The sequence below is a fragment of the Vidua chalybeata genome, chromosome 12, assembly GCF_026979565.1.
Source record: "Vidua chalybeata isolate OUT-0048 chromosome 12, bVidCha1 merged haplotype, whole genome shotgun sequence".
Lineage (NCBI taxonomy): Eukaryota > Metazoa > Chordata > Aves > Passeriformes > Viduidae > Vidua > Vidua chalybeata.
The window spans coordinates 17,344,137-17,366,858 of record NC_071541.1 but is presented as its reverse complement, the minus strand read 5'-3'; the positions used below and the strand labels follow the sequence as shown (position 1 = coordinate 17,366,858).

At 51.9% G+C, this 22,722-nt stretch overlaps 3 protein-coding genes across 7 annotated transcripts in view; 1 reads left to right on the top strand and 2 right to left on the bottom strand.

The window, feature by feature from the left end:
* Nucleotides 1-1,879, top strand: part of RNF123 (ring finger protein 123) — a 47,738-nt gene extending 45,859 nt beyond the window's left edge. Inside the window, exons 36-39 of the mRNA XM_053953370.1 lie at nt 565-707; nt 1,028-1,122; nt 1,222-1,307; nt 1,412-1,879. Of these exons, the coding sequence (XP_053809345.1) occupies nt 565-707; nt 1,028-1,122; nt 1,222-1,307; nt 1,412-1,511 (424 nt within the window). The 3' untranslated portion in view covers nt 1,512-1,879. The remainder of the gene's footprint in view (nt 1-564; nt 708-1,027; nt 1,123-1,221; nt 1,308-1,411) is intronic.
* A 73-nt stretch (nt 1,880-1,952) lies between these two features.
* GMPPB (GDP-mannose pyrophosphorylase B) lies at nt 1,953-4,216 on the bottom strand. The gene is made up of 8 exons (XM_053953372.1): nt 4,018-4,216; nt 3,872-3,952; nt 3,750-3,798; nt 3,039-3,340; nt 2,884-2,962; nt 2,662-2,789; nt 2,298-2,480; nt 1,953-2,142 (listed from the first exon to the last, which is right to left on the bottom strand). The coding sequence occupies exons 1-8, from the start codon at nt 4,144-4,146 to the stop codon at nt 2,011-2,013; spliced, it is 1,083 nt and encodes a 360-aa protein (XP_053809347.1). The 5' UTR covers nt 4,147-4,216; the 3' UTR covers nt 1,953-2,010.
* Nucleotides 4,217-4,758: 542 nt separating this feature from the next.
* The window catches only part of IP6K1 (inositol hexakisphosphate kinase 1), a 37,079-nt gene continuing 19,115 nt past the window's right edge, over nt 4,759-22,722 (bottom strand). For 4 of the 5 annotated variants that reach the window (XM_053953587.1, XM_053953586.1, XM_053953589.1 and 1 more), the window contains 5 exons: nt 12,760-13,105; nt 10,324-10,534; nt 9,566-9,750; nt 8,112-8,287; nt 4,759-7,268 (listed from right to left, as the gene is read on the bottom strand). In XM_053953587.1, the coding sequence (XP_053809562.1) occupies nt 6,759-7,268; nt 8,112-8,287; nt 9,566-9,750; nt 10,324-10,534; nt 12,760-12,982 (1,305 nt within the window). In that variant the 5' untranslated portion in view covers nt 12,983-13,105 and the 3' untranslated portion in view covers nt 4,759-6,758. The remainder of the gene's footprint in view (nt 7,269-8,111; nt 8,288-9,565; nt 9,751-10,323; nt 10,535-12,759; nt 13,106-22,722) is intronic. The other variant, XM_053953590.1, reaches the window with a different exon arrangement.

Genomic DNA, 22,722 nt, shown 5'->3' with positions numbered 1-22,722 from the left:
GCTGACTGGCTGCTCCCTTGCCCCTCCTGCCGCTGGGGCGGCTCTGCTTGCCCTTGGGCCAGCCACGGAGACAGCTCTGCTCCTTGCCAGGGGCTGTTACCAGGCCACGGCACTGGTGCCCGAGGGAGACACTCATTAAGGCGACCTTCATCCGTCCTGGCTGTGCCCACTGAAGCCAGGGAGGGCCACGACTCCTCCCTCCTGCCTTCTGGGGGGACCCGCTTGCCCTGAGCTGTCCTGTTGGTGCAGGAGGACCCCAGCCCCTGGCGTGAGGCTCTGCAGAGCACCTCCCCGGAGGTGCTGTGATCAAGGGCAGTGCTGGATGCTTCAGCTGCCCTGCAGCAGCCTCAGGCTCAGGCCCTGGCCCGAGGGCTGCAGCCTCAGCAAGTGCTGAAGCACCACATTGATCCCGGAGCCTCTGAGTCGGGGTGGCAGAGGAGGAGGAGGATGGCTGCTGCTCTTTGGCTGCATTTGAGCATGTTCCCCTGGACAAGGGGGACACCAGCTGGGGATGCTGGTGTGGGAGCACAGGGTGGGTTGTCTGAGGTCTGTGTTCCTTGGCAGGACCGAGCGCGCGACCGCGGTGCTGCTGGCAGATCCCTGCTTCCAGCTGCGCTCCATCCAGTACCTGCTGGGCCACGCCGAGCCCTCGGCCCTGGCAGCAGCCGCCCCGGCCACGGACAAGCGGCACTTCTCCCTGCACACCTGTAAGTGTTGGCTCTGCACTGGGAGCTGGGCTGTGCTCAGCACCCACCCACAGCTGGGGAGGGAGGAATGGGGCGGCCGGTGTCTGTGTACCCTGCGACATCCCAGCCCTTTTAGTCTTGGGGACAGGCGTCTATGCCCTCCTCCACCACCCCAGGAGCAGCACTTTGGATGGGGATGTATCCAGTGCCAGCCTGTACTTCTCAGCACCCAGTGCTCCCTGTCTTGGCTGGTCCCCAAGGGCAGCTGCAGCCCCTGTGCAGCAGCCTCAGGATTGCCTGAGGGTCCCATTCACTCCACACACACCCAGTTTCCTCCCCAGACACAGAGTACATCAGTACTGAGGAGCTGGCAAAGGTGGAAAAGATGCTGAACCATCTGAGTGAGGAGTCCAAGCAGGCAGCTGCAACCACACTGGTGAGTCCTCCCCCTGCCCCAGCCCTGTCCCAGTCCTTGACGGCAGGCCTGGGACACGGGACTTTGGATGCCACTGCTAACTCCTGGTAACCCCCACAGCCCACCAGCGAGGAAGACCTGTGCCCCATCTGCTACGCACACCCCATCTCTGCCATCTTCAAGCCCTGCTCCCACAAGTCATGCAAGTGAGTAGCTCCCATGTCTGACCTCCACCAGGATGACTGCCAGCCCCTGGCCCTGCCCTGTGCCGTGTGGGTGGGGGCTGATGCTCTTTCCTCCTCTGTCCCAGAGCCTGCATCAACCAGCACCTGATGAACAACAAGGACTGCTTCTTCTGTAAGGCCACTATCACAGGGGTGGACGACTTCACCAAACCAGCCAGCTCGTAGAGCCCAGCCCCACACCAGGGGCTCCCCCAGCAGAGCGGGGCAGCCCCCCCGCCTCACACTGGCTTCTCCCCAAACTCTTGCCCTACTCAGGGCTGTGGGACCCTCACCCAGAGGGTCAGGACCCAGCACGGGGCAGCAGCGTGAGGCAGGAGGGCTGCAGGGTGGGAAAGGCAGGTGCCCAGCAGCCTCTCTGCCCCGTGGGCCGTTCTCAGGGAGGGGAGCCCAAGGCCTCGGCTCTGTGGCAGTGCTGGGAACACATGGGAGCCCCGGGGCCAGGGCAGGGGGGCTGAGCTGGGCATTTGGGCTGTTAACTTGCCCCTGGCTGGGGGCCGACTTCATGAAAAGCAGCATTAAATTATTCTTCCTTATGTGGTACCCTGAACGATGGGAAAGGGAAGGCCCCGGTGCTGGGGCTGCACTCAGGTGATGCTTAACAGTAAATGGAAATATAAATATTTAATCCAAGGAGAGCTGGGAGCGCAGGGCCTGCTGGGGGCTGCTACATGATGATGCGTGGCTCTGGCACAGACTCGGCGATGGATTTGTGTGGCAGCACATTGGCCCCGTTGAGGTAGAGCTCGTCGTTGACGATGACATCCTCGCCCAGCACAGTCACGTTCTCCATGCGCACCTGCCCCAGAGAGGCCCTGTCACATCCCTGGGCTTGGGGCCCAGTGCCAGGCTCTTGCTCCTGCCTGCAGGGACCACATGCCTGCAGGCACAGCCCGAGGAGGTGAGAGGGCAAGAGCTGAGTCCCCATCCCCTGTGGGGCACCCATGTCCTCACCCACTGCCCCACGGAGCAGCTCCAGCCCACGATGCAGGATTCCAGCCAGGAATGGGAGCGGATGCGGGCCCCTTCCAGCACAGTGCAGCGTTTGATGCGCACCCCATCCTCCACCACCACGCCGGCCCCGATCGTCACGTTGGGCCCGATGACACAGTTTGCCCCAATCTTGGCACTGGGGTCCTGGAAGGAATAGGGCCCATGCCAGGGTTGGGAGGGTAGATGGTTCTTGGCATAGCCCGTGCCACTTGGCCAGCCAGGGAAGAGGAGGGCACAGCTCGAGGATGGCAGTGAGGACAGTGGTGGGACAATGCAGAGAGCTCATGACGTGCCTGGGGCTGCTGTGCTGGGGGCTGGCACTTACCACCAGCACATTCCCTACGACACCGGGCCCCGAGTGCAGCTTCTCGGGGTGCTGAGCCCGCAGCGCTTGCAGGTACATGCACATGCCCGTAAGGAAATCCTTTGGCTGCCCAATGTCCATCCAGAAGCCTGTGGGGACAAAGCCACGGTGACAGCCCCCAGCGTGAGGGTGGCAGTGCAGGCAAGACCCCCGATGCTGCCTGCACTGTGCTCAGGGCCTTACCCTGTAGCTCCATGGCGTAGAGCTGCCCATCCTGTGCCATGGCTGGGAAGATCTCCTTCTCGATGGAGGTGGGGCGCAGCTGCAAGAATGAGGTACAGGGCTGAGCAGGGGGCACAGTCCCTGAGCCTGGCCCAGCCTGGCACCCCGGCTCATACCTGGATGCGTTGCAAGATGCCAGGGTTAAATATGTAGAGGCCAGCGTTGATCTTGTTGGACACAAAGACCCGCGGCTTCTCCACGAAGCGGCAGATGCGGCCGGTGTCGGCCTCGCACACCACCACACCGTACTTGGCTGGCTCCTCCACGCGGGTCACCACCAGGGAGCCCTCGCCGCCGTGCTGCCGGTGGAAACGGGCCAGCGCCGCGAAGGGGAACTCGCAGATCACATCGCTGTTGAGGACAAAGAAGGGCTCCCCGTCCTCGGCCAGCAGGTCCCGCGCCAGTGCCAGCGGTCCCGCTGCGTGGCCGTGAGTGACGCCGCGGGGACGTGGTGAGCCCGGGTCCTGCTGGGCCCGCCTCTGCCCGTCCCAGCATCCCTCCCAAGTCCCCAGTCCCTCTGGATCCTCACCCGGCCCGCTGTCCCTGGTCCTGCCCATGTCCATCCTAGCATACCCCTCCTGACTCCCCTGCTCCTGCCGGCCCTACCCATCCACAGCCATGTTGCTGCCCATGGCGTCCCACTCCCAGTGTCCCCCATCCTTACCCATCCATACCCATCCTAATGCCCACGGTGCCCTCCTCCCAGCGTCTCTAGCCGTGCCGTATCCATCCCGGTGTCCCCCCCTAGCACCCACCCTGCTGTCCCTGGACTTCCTCCATCCCGCCTGCGCCCGCCCTCCAGCCCCAAGCTCCTGCCCGAATCCTACCTGTGCCCAGCGGCTCCTTCTCGTGGGACATGGAGATGCGGATGCCGAGCTGCGGGCACAGGGTGAGCGGCGGGACAGGCCGGGTAACGGGGGGAGGCGGGGGGAGGCGGAAGGGCCCTTACCCGTTGTTCCTGCTCCCGCATAGCGGCCTCCAGCGCGTCCGACATGTAGCTCACCGCCAGCACCACATGGCTGACGCCCGCCTGCGGGAGCGCGGGTCAGCCGGCGGCGGGGCGGTCCCCGCGCCCCCCGCGCCCCGCGCCCCCACCTGCCGGAGAGCTTCAAGCTGGTGGAGCAGCACCGCCTTGTTGCAGAACTCCACCAGCGGCTTCGGCCGGCTCAGGGTCAGCGGCCGCAGCCGCGTCCCGAAGCCGCCAACCAGGATCAGCGCCCGCATCCCCCGCGTCCCGCGTCTCACGCCAGCGCCCGCACCGACACGTCAGCGCCGGGCGCGCCGGGCGCGTCACCGCCGCGCGGCACCGCCCCGCCCGCCCGGGCCCTGCCTCCCGCCCGGGCCCTACCGCCCGCCCCCGACACACCGCCCGTCCGGCTCCTACCGCCCGCCCCCAACACACCGCCCGTCCGGCTCCTACCGCCCGCCCCGACACACCGCCCGTCCGGCTCCTACCGCCCGCCCCGACACACCGCCCGTCCGGCTCCTACCGCCCGCCCCGACACACCGCCCGTCCGGCTCCTACCGCCCGCCCCGACACAGCGCCCGTCCGGGTCCTATCGCCCGCCCCGACACACCGCCTGTCCAGGTCCTACCGTCCGTCCCGACACACCGCCCGGCTCCTGCCGCCCGCCCCCGACACACCGCCCGCCCCCACCAGGTCTTAAGGCCCGCCCGGGTCCCAGCGCCGTATGGCCAGATCGTTGCTGCAGCCACCGCATCCTGCCCAGGCCAGGGCGACCCTGATGAGAGGAGAGCAGCGGCCACAGCCGCACCGGGCGGGGACGTTCATCCAAACCCCCTAACCCCGTCCCCAAGAGAGACAGGCACGGCACGCCGCGGACAAAAACAGATCCTTTAATGGTTTTTGGTTCTCTGTGAAGCACAAACAGGGTGGTTATTCATGTAAAAACAAACGGGGCCAAGGCTATGTACAAGCTGTAGAGTCCCACCGCGGTGGTCCGAAGGGAGGGAGGCGGTTCCCACTGAGCACCGGCAGCGTGGCCCGGCCGTCACGGCCCAGTGAGGCGGGGAAAGGCAGGAATGAGCGCGGGGGGACACCAAGGGGCTCTCCCGGCCGTGCGGCGTGACTCACCCGAGCACAGCCCGCGGGGACAAGGACATGCAGAGGTGGGCGGCAATGGGCCACGCTAGGGCAGGGCCAGGGAATAATACGGCTGTTGTGGGTACCTACACCCCTGCGCTCACCCAGCCTCGCTGCCTCCTGCAAACCTGCTCCCTGAAAATCCTGCGAGTCTGGGCAAGGTAGGGACCCGCAGGAGCAATGAAGTAACCCAGTGCAGGGCAGCGTGCCATGGATAAAGATCCTTCTCCAGAGGGTGGGAGGGGAGCAGTGGCTTGGGCAGGCTTTGAGGAGCGGGGAGACAGGCAGACAAAGTGGGCAGCTCTCCCGTCCCCTTCCACACCAGTGCCACAGACCTGTGCCTGAGATGTGGCAGCCGTGCTTTCCGAGCGGCCTCTGCGCACATGGAGTCGGCACACATGCGACATGCAAGTATTCCCCAAACAAGCTTCCCTGAAGTAATTTAAAAAACCCCAACCCTGGCCTTGTGGGTACACAGGGTAATGGTAATGCCATGGAACAAGTCAGTGAGAGCAGGAGGGAGCAGCCAGGGCTCCAGCACAGAAACAGGAGCTGAGGTGGAGCAGGGTTCGGGCCGGTACCACCAGGCCACAGTATCAAACGTTAATTCCTCATCAAAGGAGGTTGGGGACATTTATTTTGGGGGACACTGACTCTGTGAAGCAAAGCTGAACAGTCAGGCAGTGGTACTGAACAGTCAAGACAGTGGCACTCACTGCTCAGCTAAGTCACCCCTCACCTGGCCTCTAGAGACTGTCAGGGAGGAGATGGGGATCAGCCCTAAGCCTCAGCCTCCCCTTCCACCACCCCCAGACCTGTTGGAAGAGCAGGGCCTGGGGGCAGAGGGTCCCCAGGGGAAGAGGGCAGCTTTGTGCTGGAGGGACATATTCTGTACTTTACAGGAGGGGAAGGGTTGAAATGGTCCAAAATGCCCCACTGCACAGATGGGGTCATGTTAACTGCTACAGATACTATTGCTAGCCCACGAGCTGAGCGCTTTCAAGTCAGTGGTCCAGGGCAGAGTCACTCCTGCAGAGCCCTGTGCCTGCCCACGCCATGCCATGCCATCAGGGAGCAAGCAGACCCCAGGCTCGAGCACAGCTCCACGTGTGTGGCATTCCCTCCAGGCCACAGCTCTGCCAGGGATTGCATTTGGTCATTTCATTTCCGTGTTTGGGGTAGCTACTCACAGTGCCCAAACAGCAGAAAAAGGCAGCATCAAAAGCAAAGCCCCATCGGCAAAACCCAGGGCAGAGCCAGCGACACCGAACACAGAGACCGGCACCTGACTTCTCACCGGTGGCCTCACAGACGCTGCCAACCGTCAAACAACTCAGGAGAAATTCGAAGGGGAAGCTCCTGAGGCAGAAGGCTCCTCACACCAGAGCTCCAGCCTCATCAAGGGCCCTGGGCCCTCCTGCTTTCTCTTCCCTATGTGCAGGTCCTCCCTCCAGAACGCACATATGATGAGCGAAGAACCGGGACACCTGACACCCAGCAGGCATCTGCAGAGCCTCCTCCAGAAGGCAGAGCAAGTGTGGTCAGAACCATCTGGTCAGCACGAGGAGTTCTTCCATCCTGCCTCACCTCAGCTCTTCTATCCAAGTACATTTAAAAAACAACAGAGCGATACAGTTGTTTAAAACCAAATTTGTCTGTGTTTTTCCTGTAGTAGTGGGTGGTCTTGTCTGCTCCTGCCACCAGGACAAGAATTAGAGGCCACAGCCCAGAGCTACTGGTTTTCCTCACGCATCTGCTCCATGATGTTGATGAGGCTTTCCAGCCCGAACACGTAGCCCATGTCGGGTCCGTCGTGCACAGTGGGGTCATCGCGGAAGCCCTTGAAGGTGCTGTGTGCAAAGTCAATCATGCGCACGTCCACCTTGGGCTGGGCCGAGGAGCCGGGCTCCGAGCTGCCGCCGTCCTGGAGGCTCTCCGGGACGGGGCCGTCCACCCGCTTCAGGCGCGCCTCCGGCCGGCGCTCCACCAAGGTCCCCGCACGGCTGTCCTTCCCGTCGTAGATGATGAGGAGGGAGCTGGAGTAGAAGCGGTAGGAGGCCTGTCTCTCCAAAACCGCCTTCAGGCTGCGCAGTTTGGCGAGGACGGGCTCAAAGAGGTCCTTGCGCAGCTCAATGCCGTTGTGGAGGTACTGGTAGAGGGCATTGCGGAAGCCTTCGATGGAAAGGCCGCGCCCATAGTATTTATTCCTGCATAAGTAATGCCCTGTGTCCAGCTGATAGACCTGGAACACCAAAGGAAATGCACATCAAGTGGGAGCAATAGGCTAAGGCTACACAGAGAGCCCTGAACTGTCCTGCACTGACAGGGCAGAGGGAACTCATCCTATCCCCATTATGACTGAGTGGGAGCAGGAGACAGCTCTGCCCATTCCCTGCATCCCAGAGCAGCTCATGGATGCCACCCAGGGGCATATTCAGGATGCCTGAGCACTAGTCCTTTTCCAGGACACCCAAAAGGGGTTCACGAGTCCCAGTGCCCCAAAAGGCATGACACAACTGACCCAAAGAGTTGAAAAGCTAAGTCTTACAACAACTCAGACAATCCTCTGGCAGCAGGAGCTGCCAACACCTATTGCCACTACGTGGCAAGTGATTAACGAGGAGCCCTCATTGCTTCAGAGTCTGTGGGCAGAGATCTGGGTTACAAGATCTGGTTCCTTCAGCAGGTGAGGAAAAGAGCGATTATTGCACAACAGCAAACCCTTGTTCACAGGCCCAGGCACAGCAGAGCAACTTTTTAACAATCAGTGCAGTACAGAAGGAAATGTCAGACACTTCCATCCCCAGGCATTGTGATTCTAGCTGAACACTAAGCCACAAAAATAATTTTATACAGAAAATTCCCTGTCTGTGAACAAAGGAGCTCTTGGACAAAGGAGGCCATCTCAGGAAAAGCAGGTTCATTTGTTTTAGGCTCAGAAATGAAGACAAAAATAGCATGAATGCTGGTGTACCTACCTACAGTGGGAAGTTCAAATTCAGTGCTCAGCAGAAAACACTAACTGGGAGGCTTAATGCAGCTGTGAAAAGGAAGGTACAGCATCTGCAGCCTGGGGGATCCCTACCTGCATCCCACACACACGCACACCCAAGGTGGCAGAAGTGCTCTGTTCACACTTCTTCATCTGCCGAGCAGCCTTCTCCTCAGAGGCATCATCTCCGTGCTGTCTGGTCCCCATCTTCAGATCAAGCACACAGGGAAGCTTGAAATGATGCACCACGTTCTCCAGCAAGAGGAACTCTGGGATGTGTGTCAAGGAGAGCTCACCCACCAGAGGCACCCAAGGGCCACCACAGACAGGGACTTGGGCCAGCAGGACATAGGGCTGGACAACAAACAAATAGGAACCAAAGAACAGACAAGACAAACAGCTCGGTGAGTTGAAGAAAAGGACAAAACCCAAAGAGTGGACCCAGACTTTGGCAGCTGGTAGAAGGAAACAGCCAACAGCAGGAAGGTCACATGCAGTTGTACTGGAAATTCAGAGGGGAACTGAAAAGCAAAACACTGGTGTCAGGAAGGACATAGTATGCCAGTAGGAATTGCTGATCCATTCAGAGAGCTTAAAGTCTAATCAAATTAGCCATCTGACCATATGGATAAACAATACAAAGCCTACAGACTGAAAACTCAAGGGTCAAGTAATGGCAGGGTTGGCCTGTCCAGAACAGCAACACTGCCCAACACACAGGGAGGGAGCTGGGGAGGTGACAAAGCCAGGAAACAGAACATTAACAGGAGCCCTCTGTCAGCAGCACACAATGGGCAAGCTCCTGCACTGGGGCACAGCACTGAGAACACACCCCAGGCACTCTGTACAGCAAGTTGTTCCAAAAGGGGGAAAAAATGCCCCAAAAGTTTGCCCTAAGGAGTCCCACAGGCCACAGATCAGTATGTAAAATCTGAAATGGCAACCAGAACACAGCTGGATTAAATGTGCAAGAGAGAAACTCTGTTTGGTTTAGAAAGAGGAACTTCATAAAAATAAGGAAGTGTGCTTAAAAAGGAGAGGGCAGCCAAAGAGAATGACTTCTCTGCAAGTGATGCACTCTATTTAAAAATAAAATCTGGAGTCTCCAAGCTCCCACTTGAGAATTGGAGAAGGAAGCCCACGAAGTTAAAATTATGAAGAATATGGCTATTAAAAGTAAGTTTGTTTCTATATGAGGAAAACAGAATCCAGGTGAAACAAAATAACCCCGCAACCTGGCAAGCTCAGCAAAAGGCACTTGTGAAGGCACAGAAAATAAACCCATCTTCCAACCATATGAAGAAGTCAGTCAGACTGCCTGAAGGTGGACTGAGATCTTTAGGGTCCCTTTCAATCCAAACCATTCTATGATTCATTAGTGTCACAGTATGGGAAGCAGGAAGGAATAGCTAAAAGGAACACGTAACTCAACTGTGGTTGAGGACAGAAATGCTAAGGGAAATGCAGGCCTGGCTGCCTCGGGCACAAACGGGTAAGGCCAGGGCAGCAGCAGCCTGACACACCCAGCTGTGCTTCCCAAAGGATACTGTACAGCTTCCGGTCCTTGGACTCCGACCGCATGCGGCTCAGCTGCTGCTTGTGGCAGCGCAGGCTCCAGGGGTTATAGCTGATCTTCTCGGAGCTCAGGCCGCTGTTCCCATCCAACATCTGAAATGGAACATCTGAGTGGATGTGCAAGTCCACCCTGGGACTCTTCGTTTCCTGGATGCTGCTGGTGTAAAGACAGAACAAACCTGCCTGTTAGAATCCATCAGTTCTTCACACACGGCTGTCACATCCTCCACTGGCACACAACCATCTTCTGTTCCTTCTCCTGCTGCATACAATGCAGATCTTCTAAAAGCAAATCCTCACCAATACCCTGGGTTATAGACCCATGCTCCAGGATCTGGTCTATTTAATATCTCTGCTAATAGAGCAAACAGGAACACTTGCTCATCTGGAAGCTCTGGCTGGGGTGAGGAGATAAAAGACCCATATTCAAAATTCCCTGGGAACAACCCCCTGGGTTAATAACCAGGTGGACTGAAGAGTGTTCAAATCTGCTCTGTATGCTTTGGTTCCACATCTGATACACTGCCAACACTTACCCTGTATCAGAAGCATTTCATATGGATGAATTGGTCCTGAACCCAGCAAAACTCCTGACAGAGTCTGCAGTGCCAAAATGTGCTGGGCTAGCAAGTGCACAACAGCCTGGCCACCTTAAGGAACTGCAGAACATCCTCAACCAAAGAGTAAGGAAGAGAGATCTCCTGTTGTCACTGGGCCCTCCAAGTTTTACCTTTCGGTGCTGTCACTGGCCAGGCCAGGCTTCTCCTCCTTGTGCTCGGTGCCGCTGCTTGACCTGTGAAGGCTCCGGCGTGAGTGCTTGCGCCGTGGCTGGTCCCTCTCTGGCAGATCATCCTGCTCCAGAGCCTCATTCTCCACAAAGGGATAGGCCACCAGGTTAATGTAGCCATCACTGTCTCCCTCAAAACAGACAGATACCACACCTGCCAGGGAGAAGTAACACGTCAATTCTCCTGGAGGAGGGAATACACAACCATTATCAACCAAATGTTCTGCAGGAGAGAGGAAAACATAACTCACAGAGAAGCAAAGCAAACCCAGAGCAATGAAAGAGGGGGAAGTTCTGCCACCACAGGAAATAAGGACAAAAGTACAGCTGGAAAGCAGAGGGTGTGATTTATTTCCTTCCTTCAGTCTTGCAGCAAATGTATAACTGGAAAGAGTCAAGTACAGTCTGCCAAGATGCTGAGGGGAGCAAAGCATGTAAAATAATACCTGGTTTGTTTGGATAAGTACCTACGTCCTGCAGAAGCATTCCTGCTGTTGACAGGGACATCACTGGCCAAGCAGGACTGTGCTTTCTTTGCTAAAGGAGCTTTCCAGCATCAGAGCAATGAAGTACAGAGCCCTAAGGCAGAGGTGACACCTGCCACTCTTATCACAAGTCAGCCAGTCTCAAAAAAAGGGATCTGCAAGGGCCCAGGCCTTCCTAGCAATAAAAACAGAGGGCTCTGGAAGCATAACTACCTCTGCCAAGTGCAGGTAAGCAGGACCATGTGTCCTGTCCAGTTTCGTCTTCTGAAGCTCCTGGGAAGCACCATAGTCCAAGGGAAGTTATAGATCTTCTGCAGCACAGACTCAGAATATATCTGGCCAGCCACAGAGCAGGACTGCTGACACTTCCATTTAGGGCTGACATCTCCATTTCTGGGACTACTGCCCCAGCCCTGAAAATGAGGCCATCAGCCCATCTCCTGATGTGCAATGACAAAATGTTTCATTAGCTTGTCACTAGTATTGACTAGCTGCCAGGAGTTTCAAATGACAGATGCACTGAACCAAATGATTTATCACAAACATGAGGAAACCTTGCCCTGCCCAGCTGATGCCAGCCATCCCGTTCTTGTCCTTCTTTTCTCCTTATCTGCACAGGACAATGTTATCAAGGTTCAGGTGCCTGAAACATGACTCCAGAATGCCACTACATAAATGCTACTCCAAGTGCTGCCTGGATGTGCTCAAAATACCTCTGTGAAGTCTTACAGCAATATCCAAGCGCTCAGACAGAAAATATCATACCCAGTGTTCCTCTCCCCCAGATCAGTAGGAAAGATTTCTAGGACTATGAGGAAACTGCATAGGATGAAATCTCACACTGGGAGAGACATGCACATCCCATGCCATTAGGGTACCAAGAAGCACCTGATCTCAAGAAGACAAGTCCATCTGGACTATCAGCTTCATTGGTTTTCAACACACTGCCCCAAGAAAAACTCACATCATATGGACTCTAGGAACTACAGGCTTCAGTGGGATTTCTGATGGGACACTAGAGCACTGTGTGGCCCCAGAATGGCCAGAGGTTTAAGAGAGGACCCATCTGTTGCAGACTGCACCCCTCACTCATGACAACCTGTGTGCAGACACCGGGAAGGAAGCTGATACTGTTTTGAGACAATCAGGCTGCTGTAAGATGCAAAGGCAAGACCCTGAACAGATGGTGGTCCCAGCTGTCTGTAAAGCACCACCTTCCCAGTGCCATGTGGAGACAAAGCAGCAGAGGGAACAGGAACACTGAGCCCCCCCAGAAGCCTACCTGACCACATCACCACCCCGAACACAAACACACGAGGCTGGAAGCCTATCGAGCTTCTCAAAGACACAGCTGAGCTGCCAACCTCCTACAATGACACAGGCACTGGAAAATTCCACTCCTTCAAAGCAGCTGGGGACAAGGTTGCACCTCAGCATTGGGAAAGCCATACTTCCTGCTTCAGCAGCTTGCTGCTACGGATCCATAAAAGAGATGGGATGAGGAAGCAATAAATTATGGAACTGGAATGTGCAAATGTTCAGTCTATGATCTGGCTACATTAGCTCAAGGTCAAGGCTGTAATTGACTATAACTTGCTAATAAAACTGCTTAAGTTACACATCCATAACCTTAAACTTTGGACTACAATTGTCACACTGCATATTCTCTGTCTCTCTGTCTAGAAAGAGAAGCACATTCAACTCAGTGTGCCTACCAAAAAAAAAAACAACTTCCTCCTTTCCAAGTGCTACTATCAAATTGCCAGCCCACAAAAGGGAGCTTAAAAAAAGCAAAATGACCCCAAAAGACAGCAAGACAGCAGCAGCTGCAGGAAAATGGAAGGGCAGGTTCTTAAAGGCTGTAACTGCACTCTGAAATGCCAAGAGGCCTCACCTTTGTACTCAGGTGTGAACTCCTTCATTTCTGGGGGCAGGGACTCATAGAAGCGCTGCTCCCGGGTGATGAGGGGCTTGCAGACAGTGTGGTCATCGTAGCGCATCATGCTGCTGTGCCCGCCCACCTGGTGAATGAAAGGCTCCAGCAGGACCCCCCGGTCTCCAGAGCGAGTGGCATTCTTGCCATACTTGCCCACTTCCATGGTTTGACAAACACACATCGCGTTGGGCACCCGTTGCACTCCTGGAGCATGGGGAGAGCCACATGGGCTGGGAGGGGTAGCTCAGCAGTGGTCAGGCAGCCAAAGGGGGGAAATCCTGGCAATTTGCTTCCTTGCAGTGATCTGAAAAAGCAAGAGATTCCTGTTAGTAAAGGACCACTTTCACTCCTTGATCGCTTGGAGAAGTTTATGGTACTTATTTATTCCCATATCCTCTTCTGCTTTCTGTTTACATCCTGCTTGTTCCAGCATGCTCCTCACCACCTCTTTAATCCTACAGGTAAACACACACTAACTGGAGGCAGTCTCATCTAGAGCTCCTCCAATAGGATTGACAGCAGACAGGGAAAGGAGGAAATACAGCTATTTTAAGCCTCCCATTTTATAGAATATTATTTCTTTCCCTGTTCATTTTATTAGTAAGGCAATGGAGCAGACTGTGAGCTATCGCCCACACCTGCCTATCAGTATTGGTGACTGACACAGGCAGTACAAACATTTCCAGAATCTGAAATCCCCTCCTCATGCCTCTGCAATTTTAACATCTAAATAATTCCTGTTCACCTGCTACTGTCACACTGTTTCCTCCTTTAGTGCTCACTTCTCTTCAGTCACTGACATGAAAGACGCCGAGTAAACAGTCATTCTGTCACTGTGTGTGCACTGGAACTGAATGGATTCTGCTCAGATTCTCTCCTTTATTACTCTCAGCCTTTCAGGACAATTTTCTAATGCTTTCACAGCACCTATATGCACAACAAAGCCCTGATCTCTAGAGGTAAGCAAGATATATCACTAAATCCAAATGAGATTACAAGTGCTTTAGAGAAGCAGATGGTCTTTTAGTGTTTGCAGAGTGCCCGGTACAGCCACAGGATGATGGAAAAGTAAAGCTGCCCAAATTCTCTCCAGATGACTTGCCCTTTTTCCAGCTTAGATCACAGCTGCCCCTGAGGCTGCTGGGGAAAATGTCACAGGATTTCCTCACAACGATGAGTTATCCAAATGTTGGTACAAGAACCAAGTGGTGACTACAGTTTCCAAATGCATCGAATTTCCAGTTTCTTCACACAGCAACAGCCAAGGGCAGTAATTTAAGAACTGAGGGATCCTGGAGGCCTGAACAAGGGACGCGGCTCAGGCTGTTCCTCATCTGGCCACGGGATGTCTCTGCAGCTACACAACACTGCCAGGCCGGGGGAATTCTGGATGAACACGAGCTCATCTCCCCCGCTCCAATTCGGCCATGTCAGAGATGAAGCTAAGAGATTCAAAAGGAGGGGTGATACTTCATAACTGTTTAACCCAATCTAACCCGAATTCCCCACAGCAGGACAATGCTTTTTTCTCCCTGTCTGCTCATTCCTGCTTGCTTCCTCACACTGGGTTTTTGGGATAGTATGAGTGCACGTACATTTGAGTTGAATCATCTTGCTGATCCCGTGGAAAACATTTCCTTTTGTGGTTACATGACCACACTGCCACATTCAGTGCAAGGGGAATAATGCGAATATTTAGCTGGCTTTTAAGGCAGGGGCCAGGAAATAGGAGGGGAAAAAACCCACAACACAGAGAGTCCCTCTCTGAAGTAAGTCATGTCAAAGTTTGTTCAAGGCATCTCTCAAACTCTTTCTCCCAAACTCACTCAGAGCCTAAGCTGGATCACAAAAAAAACATGCTGGGGATTTCTCTCCTCCCTCTTGTTTGCTTTATCAACAAGAAAAAACTTCAGCTCACAGATGTTTTAGTTGGGTTGAACACAGTTAATATCCACGAATAAGCGAGGTACCACCATTTGCAAGAGGTCAGCACTTCACAGATTCCAGACAAATGTTTCACAGACTAAAGTCTCCCCTTCCTGATGCAACTTTGTCTTGGAGTAAATTTCTTTTATTTTGCCAATGACTAAAGCAGAGCTTTCAGCTATTCCAAACAATACAGAGGACAAACTTAACTTCACACCTTCCTGTAGTTTAAACTTCACAGGACAAGTGAAAGACAAGAGTTATCGGTGTGACAGTTGTTGTCACACTCAGGGGACATGCACATGATGCTCAGGACTGCAGTCATCCAAGGGCTGCTGGGAAATGGCTGTGGCCACCAAGCATCCTGGGCTCACAGCCAAGCACCCCAGCACCCCCAAGAAACCCCAACATGACAAATTGTGGGTGTGCAGGCTCCCTGGGAGGAAGTGAAAGCCATAAAACCAAAACATTCTGACGCTGTGACACAAGAGAGGGAGCTGGGCCTCAGGTGGGGAGAGAGTCCAAAGCCAGGTACAACTGCTCTACACACACATCCACACACTCTAGAGAAACAGTGATACAGGCAGTATTTTCCCACATTCAAGTGAATGTGAGAAAAAAATATTTTGTGGCAAGCAGCATTTCAGAGGCATTTGTAAAGATGAAGACTTCCACAGGGCTTGAGAAAGAGACACTTTATAGCTCAGATACAGCTTAGTGTTTTTCATCAAACTCAAAGTAAAGGGTTATTACTAAACACGGACACTATCCACAAACAAAGACAGAAGAATCCCAGCAGTTTCAAACAAATATAAAACAGAAAACTGTTTGAACTCCTAAATATTACTCATCCTTTGTCTGTTAAACAAAGGCATGAGTTCAACTATTTTAGCTGGCTTAAAAAATTCAAAATCCTTCCAATTAAACTGCAAAATGCAGTGCACAGTCTAAGAAACAGCTTGAGGGAGACCAGATCATTTAAGCAGATCCTTCGGTATCTTCCACCACCACCACAGCTCAAGCAGCAGTGAAACACCCAGGCAAGTTCAGCACCCCCTTCCAAGAGAAGGATCTCTCCTTAAAAAGACAAAGTGCCCACTGAGCTGGACTCAGGAAAGGTGGGGGTCGGGATTTAGGAGCAGAGTTATCTGTGACTACACAGACATATCAACCCCCATATTTCATTATCCTCCCCAGTAACAGACTCATGCACTGGAACAGAATTTGCTCTACAATATTTACGTCTAGACATCTCTGTCACTGTATCTGCTCCAAGTCTGATCTGCATATCTCACTGTTTAAACATTTCCTGGCAATAAGATGTGTTTTCTTGTAGTAACACATTTCCAAATAAAATTCAGTAAGACATCCAAGATAACTCTGCTCTTCCTAACCCATTAAGTGGGGTAAACCCTGTCCCCAAAACCAAACATCACCCTCCAGCAGGGAATATATCCCTTCATAGAAACAGTGCTGTGTTCTTGAAGACCCAGCCAGAGACCTCTTAAACATTACTGAACCCTGTCTGAAGACTACAGGCATCTTACCAGACCAGCATCAGACCCAAGGAGATGCTCTGCCAGTACACAGCACCAGAGAACAAGAACAGCAATGTCTCCTCTGAGGGTGTAACTTAAAGGAGACAGAAAAATTAGCCTTGGAGGTCACCACATGACAAGAGGTGAGGGCAGGGAGCTGCAGTGCCATGGGCGTGAGAATTACTGCTGAGCACCCCAGGATGTGATGTCCCTGCTCTCTATAAGCCATCTTGTACGGGAACACTGGCAACGCTTCACGACTCACTGGTAAAGCTACTTCCCTAAATAAAAAGAACAAATGCTTTAAATTATGATGAATCACACAGCAAGAACACTGACTGCCCTCAGCAGCTTGCACATCCGTGTTTCCAGCACCGTAGCTCCTCCGACTCCAGCCCCCAGGCCCTGCCGTAAGGAGGGCTAAGGCAGATGGCCACTGACGACTCTGGAGACAGGCCACAGGCAAGGGATAAATACAGACCCCAACGTCACCATGACACAAGCTGGACTTTCCCTGAACAGCCCCAGAGCACTCAGGAGCAAAGCACAAGAATAGAAAATACCAGTATAGCAAGAGGAGTACAGCATTTGGTCAATTGGTTCCTGGTGAGCTAGACTCATTAGCAAAGAAAAGCAGGAACATCTGTGCTGAAAAGCAGGGTTGTTTCTACTCATGCTGTATGAGAAGAAAACCCAGCCTAAGAAAGTTGAAAAAAACCTGTTTCCCACTGTGCTATGCGATCAACTTTCCAATACAAAAGCTGACCCCCCCCACAGGTTTGAAACATGTCTGTCAAGTCAGCAGTAAATGGAGATGAGCCCTGGAACTTGGGCAGAGAACACAACTCTCCAGGAACCTGCAGCAACACTTGGGATGTAACCAGAAACATCTGGCCTTGGTGACATTCAGGAAGCTACAGATTTTCCTAGCTTACTTAAGCACATAGCTTTAAATCCTGAACCTTCTCATGCATCTTGTCCAACACTTGAACTACTACCAAATACTCCTTTTTGGACAGGCTGCTCTCACCGTGACAAGGATGGCTTGTCAGATTGAGGCCAGGAAGTAGAATACAATCTATATGCATGCATCCAAAGTGGAACAGAAGTCTTAGGAAAAGCTGCTCAAGAATGCCAGCTGAGGAGGAGAATGGCAACAGTGAGGCTTGGGGAGGAAGTGCAGTGAACAAGGGCTTGAGGAGGACAATAGCCACTACGAGGCATGCTCCACCCTACACCATGAACTGAGCTTCCTTCACCAATCCTCTTTTTTTCTCATCAACAGGGCACATATGCACCAACTGCTAAGTGTTCACAAGGAAAGAGCCTGATCTACTTAAGACAGAGCTTGTCTGAACCTAGAGAAAGGGAAATAAAATTAAGCTTATAGTACCAGTCCTTAGACATACATCTTTCTGTCTCTTAAAGATCTGAAGGAAGACTCTGCTGGTTTTAGCTGGGAGAGTAAATTTTCTTCTTTTTAACATGTGTGGGGCTGTGGTTTGGATTTGTGCTGAAAACAATGTTGATAATAGGGATGTTTTTGTTACTGGTGAGCAGGGCTAACTGAATCAAGGCTTTTTCTGCTTCTGACATTGCTCCACCAGTGAGGAAGCTGGGGGTGCACAAGAAGCTGGGAGGCAACACCCCAGCTGGCCCCAGGGATATCCGAGACCATATGGTGTCAAGCGTAGCATACAGAGCTGGGGAAATAAAAAGGAAGGGGAGAATGGTGATGGTGTTTGTCTTTCCAAGTCACTGCTACTGTGATGGAGCCCTGCTTTCCTGGGGACAGCTGGACACTTGCCTGCCCATGGGAGATTGGGAATGAGTTCCTTCTTTTACCTCCCCTATGCATGCAGTTTTTGCTTTACCTGTTAAACCGTCTTTATCCCAACCAACGAGTTTTGTCACTTTTACCCTTCCAATTCTCTCCCTCGTCCCACCAGGAGGGAAGTGAGTGAATGGCTGTGTGGGGCTGAGTTGCTAGCTGAGGTTAAACCACAACAGACTAATTGTACCATACTTCTATCACATTGATCACAAAGCTTCAGCACTTCTGCCAGCAGCCTGCAAGACCAAGAATTTTCTCCTCTTCTTTCCCTAAGAAAGGAGCGGAAGCCAAGCCTTTTCAGCTCTTTCTGAAGAAAGAGAGGCTGAGCCATGTATTTTTAACTCTGGCTGGACTGCTGAAACCATTCACTAAAACCAGTGCTTAGATCTGGGCTTAAACAAGGGCTTAAACTTTTTCTTCTTAGAGGCCAGATTAGCAAGAATTGCAAAGGCCCTTCTGCTGTCACCTACACATAAAGCATGGCAAGCTTTCCGGGAGGGATGAGGCACTGGGAGTCCTTGTTAAGGATTCAGACCCAGGACACAGACAATACCCCTTTTCTCAGACTGGCACCCAGTGGTAGCCTCTCTGTTTTTATCTTTTTTTTAAGCCAACTCTTAGCACACAGCCATTAATAGGGAAGGTCTGTCACATTCAGCAACATATGGAGCAGGTACTCTGCAACATTTTGTGAACACCTGTCATGCAGCTGTCTACAGTCAGGGGTAGTAACCCAAGCTGGGGCTCAAATGGCCTCTTCCAGCTTGTATTCCTGTCTGGCCTGATGCTGGACAAGGAATGCTCCCCATGCTCCCCAGCATGATCTTACTATGATAAGTAAGGAGGACTGCACATAACAGGGATCATATGATTTAACTCCCTTGCTGCTCTTTTCTCCAGGCTTCCCCTTCTTCCTTCCTCCATTTCACTGGAGAAATGCACCACACTGGCAGGAGGGCACAGGCTGTCTAGGGACCTGCCAGTCCTTGTCACTGCTATCAGTGTCACTGCAAAGGCTGCAAGAAGGGCCAGCCCTGGTCTGGTCATCTCCAGTCTTTCCTCCCCAGTGGGAGGGGGGGGATGAGCAAGAGGGAGCTGAACTGCTGAATCCTCCTGCTGCACCTTGCCACAAATACACACTGCCTTGGTAGAAAAGGGCACCTTCCTTCTCCATTCCAAAGCACTGGCTGCAGTCCAAGCCTGAGAGTTTCCACAGCAGCAAGACCTGACAAAATATGTACAACAAAAGGTTGTTTTATCAGTACCAGCCCAGAATACTTTTTTCCAAGCTTGTGCCTAAGAGAGCAGGGTCATCCAATATCAGCTTTGCATTTTATAGGAGAAATGAGATTATGACACATGCTTTCTAGAGAAGGGCTTAGGGAAGATCAATGCTTGTGAGGCCTCATTGCTCAGCTTTCTGTGAGCTAATTTCTGGCTTCACATCATTTACAAAGACGAACAAGTCTCCACAGGTTATTTTTAAATTATTCCAATGCAAAAGCTGGCTGGTTCAGCACAGCTTTCCAATCCAACGGTCAGAGACAGTTAGAAAGGAACATACTTTCAACAGTCAAAAGCCACAATGAATCAACCTAAACCACCAAGAAAAAACATCTTTTAAAATTTACATTAGTGCAGGGGCTCGGAAACTCATCATCAGGCAGAAAATTGTCCCTGTATTGTCAGCATGGCGGGGAGAAAGGAAAAAGATTCATGCCATTCCCATTGAAGAAGCCCAGCTCCAAGATCAATTCAGAATTTGTAACTCAACTTATGAGCCAAATAAGCAGAGAGAACAATTTTATCTCCTGTCTCAAAAAAATCTTATGTTTAAAATTTTCATCTAAAATAAAGTATACCTACTCTTTAGTCACAGATCTTGGCCTCTTCCCTGACAGTGAGGCTTAAATAAGGCAGCCACAACCCTAAGAATCCTGCACAGTCATCCAAGTAACCACCCAAATGCCTCCCCAGCAGGAAGATGATGGAATGACTATGCTGAGTTCAGCATGAGGAGGAGTCCACTCAGAAACTGCACTTTCATGTCAGCTGTGGGTACCAAATTCTACAATCTCAACAGCATCAGAAAGCAGGATGGAGGAGCAGGTAAATGCACCACAGCTGCTGTCAGCAAGAGAATGAGTCAGAGCTGGGGATGGCTGTGCTGAGCCAGAGGACAAATGCATTGCACAGTGAGCACTGCTGGCAGGAAGAGGGAGGTGTGAGATTTTGTGGGAGCATGGACAGAGCTCAGCCAGATGGGTGGCACAGGGAAGGGCTGCTCAGCACTGGGGAGCTGCCCCACCAAACCAAGGAGAATCCACTGCAGTCAGGCAAGCAGGTCTCAGGTTTGTGTTACAACACGGGTGAAGAGAACAACTGGCACCTCCTAAGTTCTCATCTCATCTTCTCCTGTCTTAAAATGCCCCAGAAGACCTTGAAGGCATCACACCAGAGCCAAGGAAAACGATTTGGCCTAATCTCCTACAGAATAACTGCTGGCTTCTGAGCTGCAAGGTGCTGATGTCACCCACATGTGCAAACACCTCTGGAGCCTGAGCTCCCACTCACACCTCCACATGGACTGGACGAGGAGAAAAGGCTGTGCACCTCAGCCTTGTGTCCCTCAGACCCCCAGCTAGTACAGACACCTGGAAAGCAGGTGCAAAGATGGGACAAGATCCTTCCAGCTCCTGTAGAGAGGAAACGTCCAGCAAAAGCACCAAAATCCAAGAAAAAGGAAGTACTTGCGCAGCAATAAGAGCATTTTTTTCAGGCTTCAAGAGGGTGGTTGAAAGAAACTGAAAGGAACAATCAATGTGCTTCACCTTACACTTGTCACCCAGAGAAAGCAAAGCACAGTTGCCAAAGTGAGGATTCTGCAACAGGAAAAACAGTCAGCTCCCCCACCTCAACAGAAAGGGCACACACAGTTTCAGACCTTGCATGAGCAATGAAGAAAGAGAAAAAAGGTGTGTTTTCTGGCTCTTTGCCCTCCACAATCTTATAAAAAAATAAGGGAAGATAAGGGAAAACACAAGAGATTTTACTGCTTGGGTATTTTGCTATTTGAAGATAAAAGTCAAGAAAAAAATATTTAATCTTTTTTTTTTCTGCTTTCAGAATGTGTAAAACCAGTGAATTAAGGAAGAAAACCCAGGCGAACACCTACGCCTCCAGGTCTCTGACAGGGAAATGACAGTGAAAACACATACATCAGAAGTTTGGTCTGCACAAGAAAAAAACGCACCTTGATACTTCATTCATCCACCATGTTCTCTTTAGGTTGGTAAAACAGGGCAGTTTTAGGGTTAAAAAAAGCTTGCTTGTCTTGGTTGCTTATAAAGTGATCCTCCACAATGGAACCAATGCCATCCAAATACCTTAAAAAAACCACCCAATATTATGTTGAGATTCCTTCTGGCACTGATTGAGCCACATCAGTTTCTAACTCCTCCTTCAGTTATTTCTTCAGACCATGGTTGCACAGGCAATCCTTTGACATCTGGAACAGCATTAACAGTACCCTCCCACTCAGCTCTGCTGTACTGGTACAACTGTTTGCAGCCTCACTATGAATCAAACTAGGGAACTGATCACAGTTAAAAATAAACCAGCACTTTGTTTTGTTTTTTTTAAGGATTACTTTTCAACCAGGTCAGATCCCCACTCTATTGTGCAGCTGTACAAACAGTTGTATCAGCACAAGGTGCCTGAATTGCTGATGGTTATCCTTGTGCCTAAAGCCAATGTTTGCATTCCCAGCTCACCTCATTGCATGGCTGCTGTAGAACAGGATCACTGACCAAACACCACGTAGGGGGCTTGACTGTCACTGCTTGCAACCATGGAGGGTCCCTCCAGTGAGACAAAATGAGGTCACACTGATGTCTATCCTACAGCTAAAGCATGGCTACCAAGCTCCCTCGAGCTGTTGCTTGTCCAAAATTATATGTCATTTTTGCAGCCTGCATGCTGAAATAAACATAAAAACATAACTAACCAAGTCACTAAAGAGAATGAACAGCTTTGGGCCAAGTTCTGAAACAAAACTCTCCAGAAATTGCATAACCACTAACTCTCTTCGTGATCTTCCCATTCAAGAAACACAAGCCTACGTGATGTGCAGATTCCCACTAATTTGAAGACTGTGACATTCAGAGAGTGAACGGGGGAGCCTATCTTCAGTTTTGGCAACTTTTCAAATTGCAGCTGAATTTTTATTTGAACATGGAAATACAAACAGAAATACTGACAACCAGAATAAGCACTAAGCAATGATGCCATACTAACACACTTTAGAAACAACTATGAGAGAAAGAGACAGAAGGTTTTCCCAAATTACCAGCTCAAATCTTGTTTGAAACAAAACCAACTGAAAATACCTAATTTTTTGATGGCTGCCTGGGAACCTACTGGAAAATACTTGGTTCTCCATTTCCAGCTGGTATCAGGTACCTGCATCAGACACACACCCTTGTGAGAGCCTTCTCATTGAAAACAAGGCACAAAAGACTGAATAACCATAAAAAAGGCAGGAGGCACATTAATGAAATAACTTCAGGAAATCAGCTTTCTACAGTTTCTGTTGTGTCTGCTCTAGGAGGCAAAAAAATAAGT

What these genes read in the sequence shown, in the direction of transcription:
- GMPPB (XM_053953372.1), bottom strand. Translation starts at nt 4,146, where the DNA reads ATGCGGGCGCTGATCCTGGTTGGCGGCTTCGGGACGCGGCTGCGGCCG. An exon ending in GAAGGAGCCGCTGGGCACAG is followed by an intron (nt 3,341 to 3,749) that starts GTAGGATTCGGG and finishes ACGGCCACGCAG; the next exon opens with CGGGACCGCTGGCACTGGCG. An exon ending in GCATCTTGCAACGCATCCAG is followed by an intron (nt 2,963 to 3,038) that starts GTATGAGCCGGG and finishes TCATTCTTGCAG; the next exon opens with CTGCGCCCCACCTCCATCGA.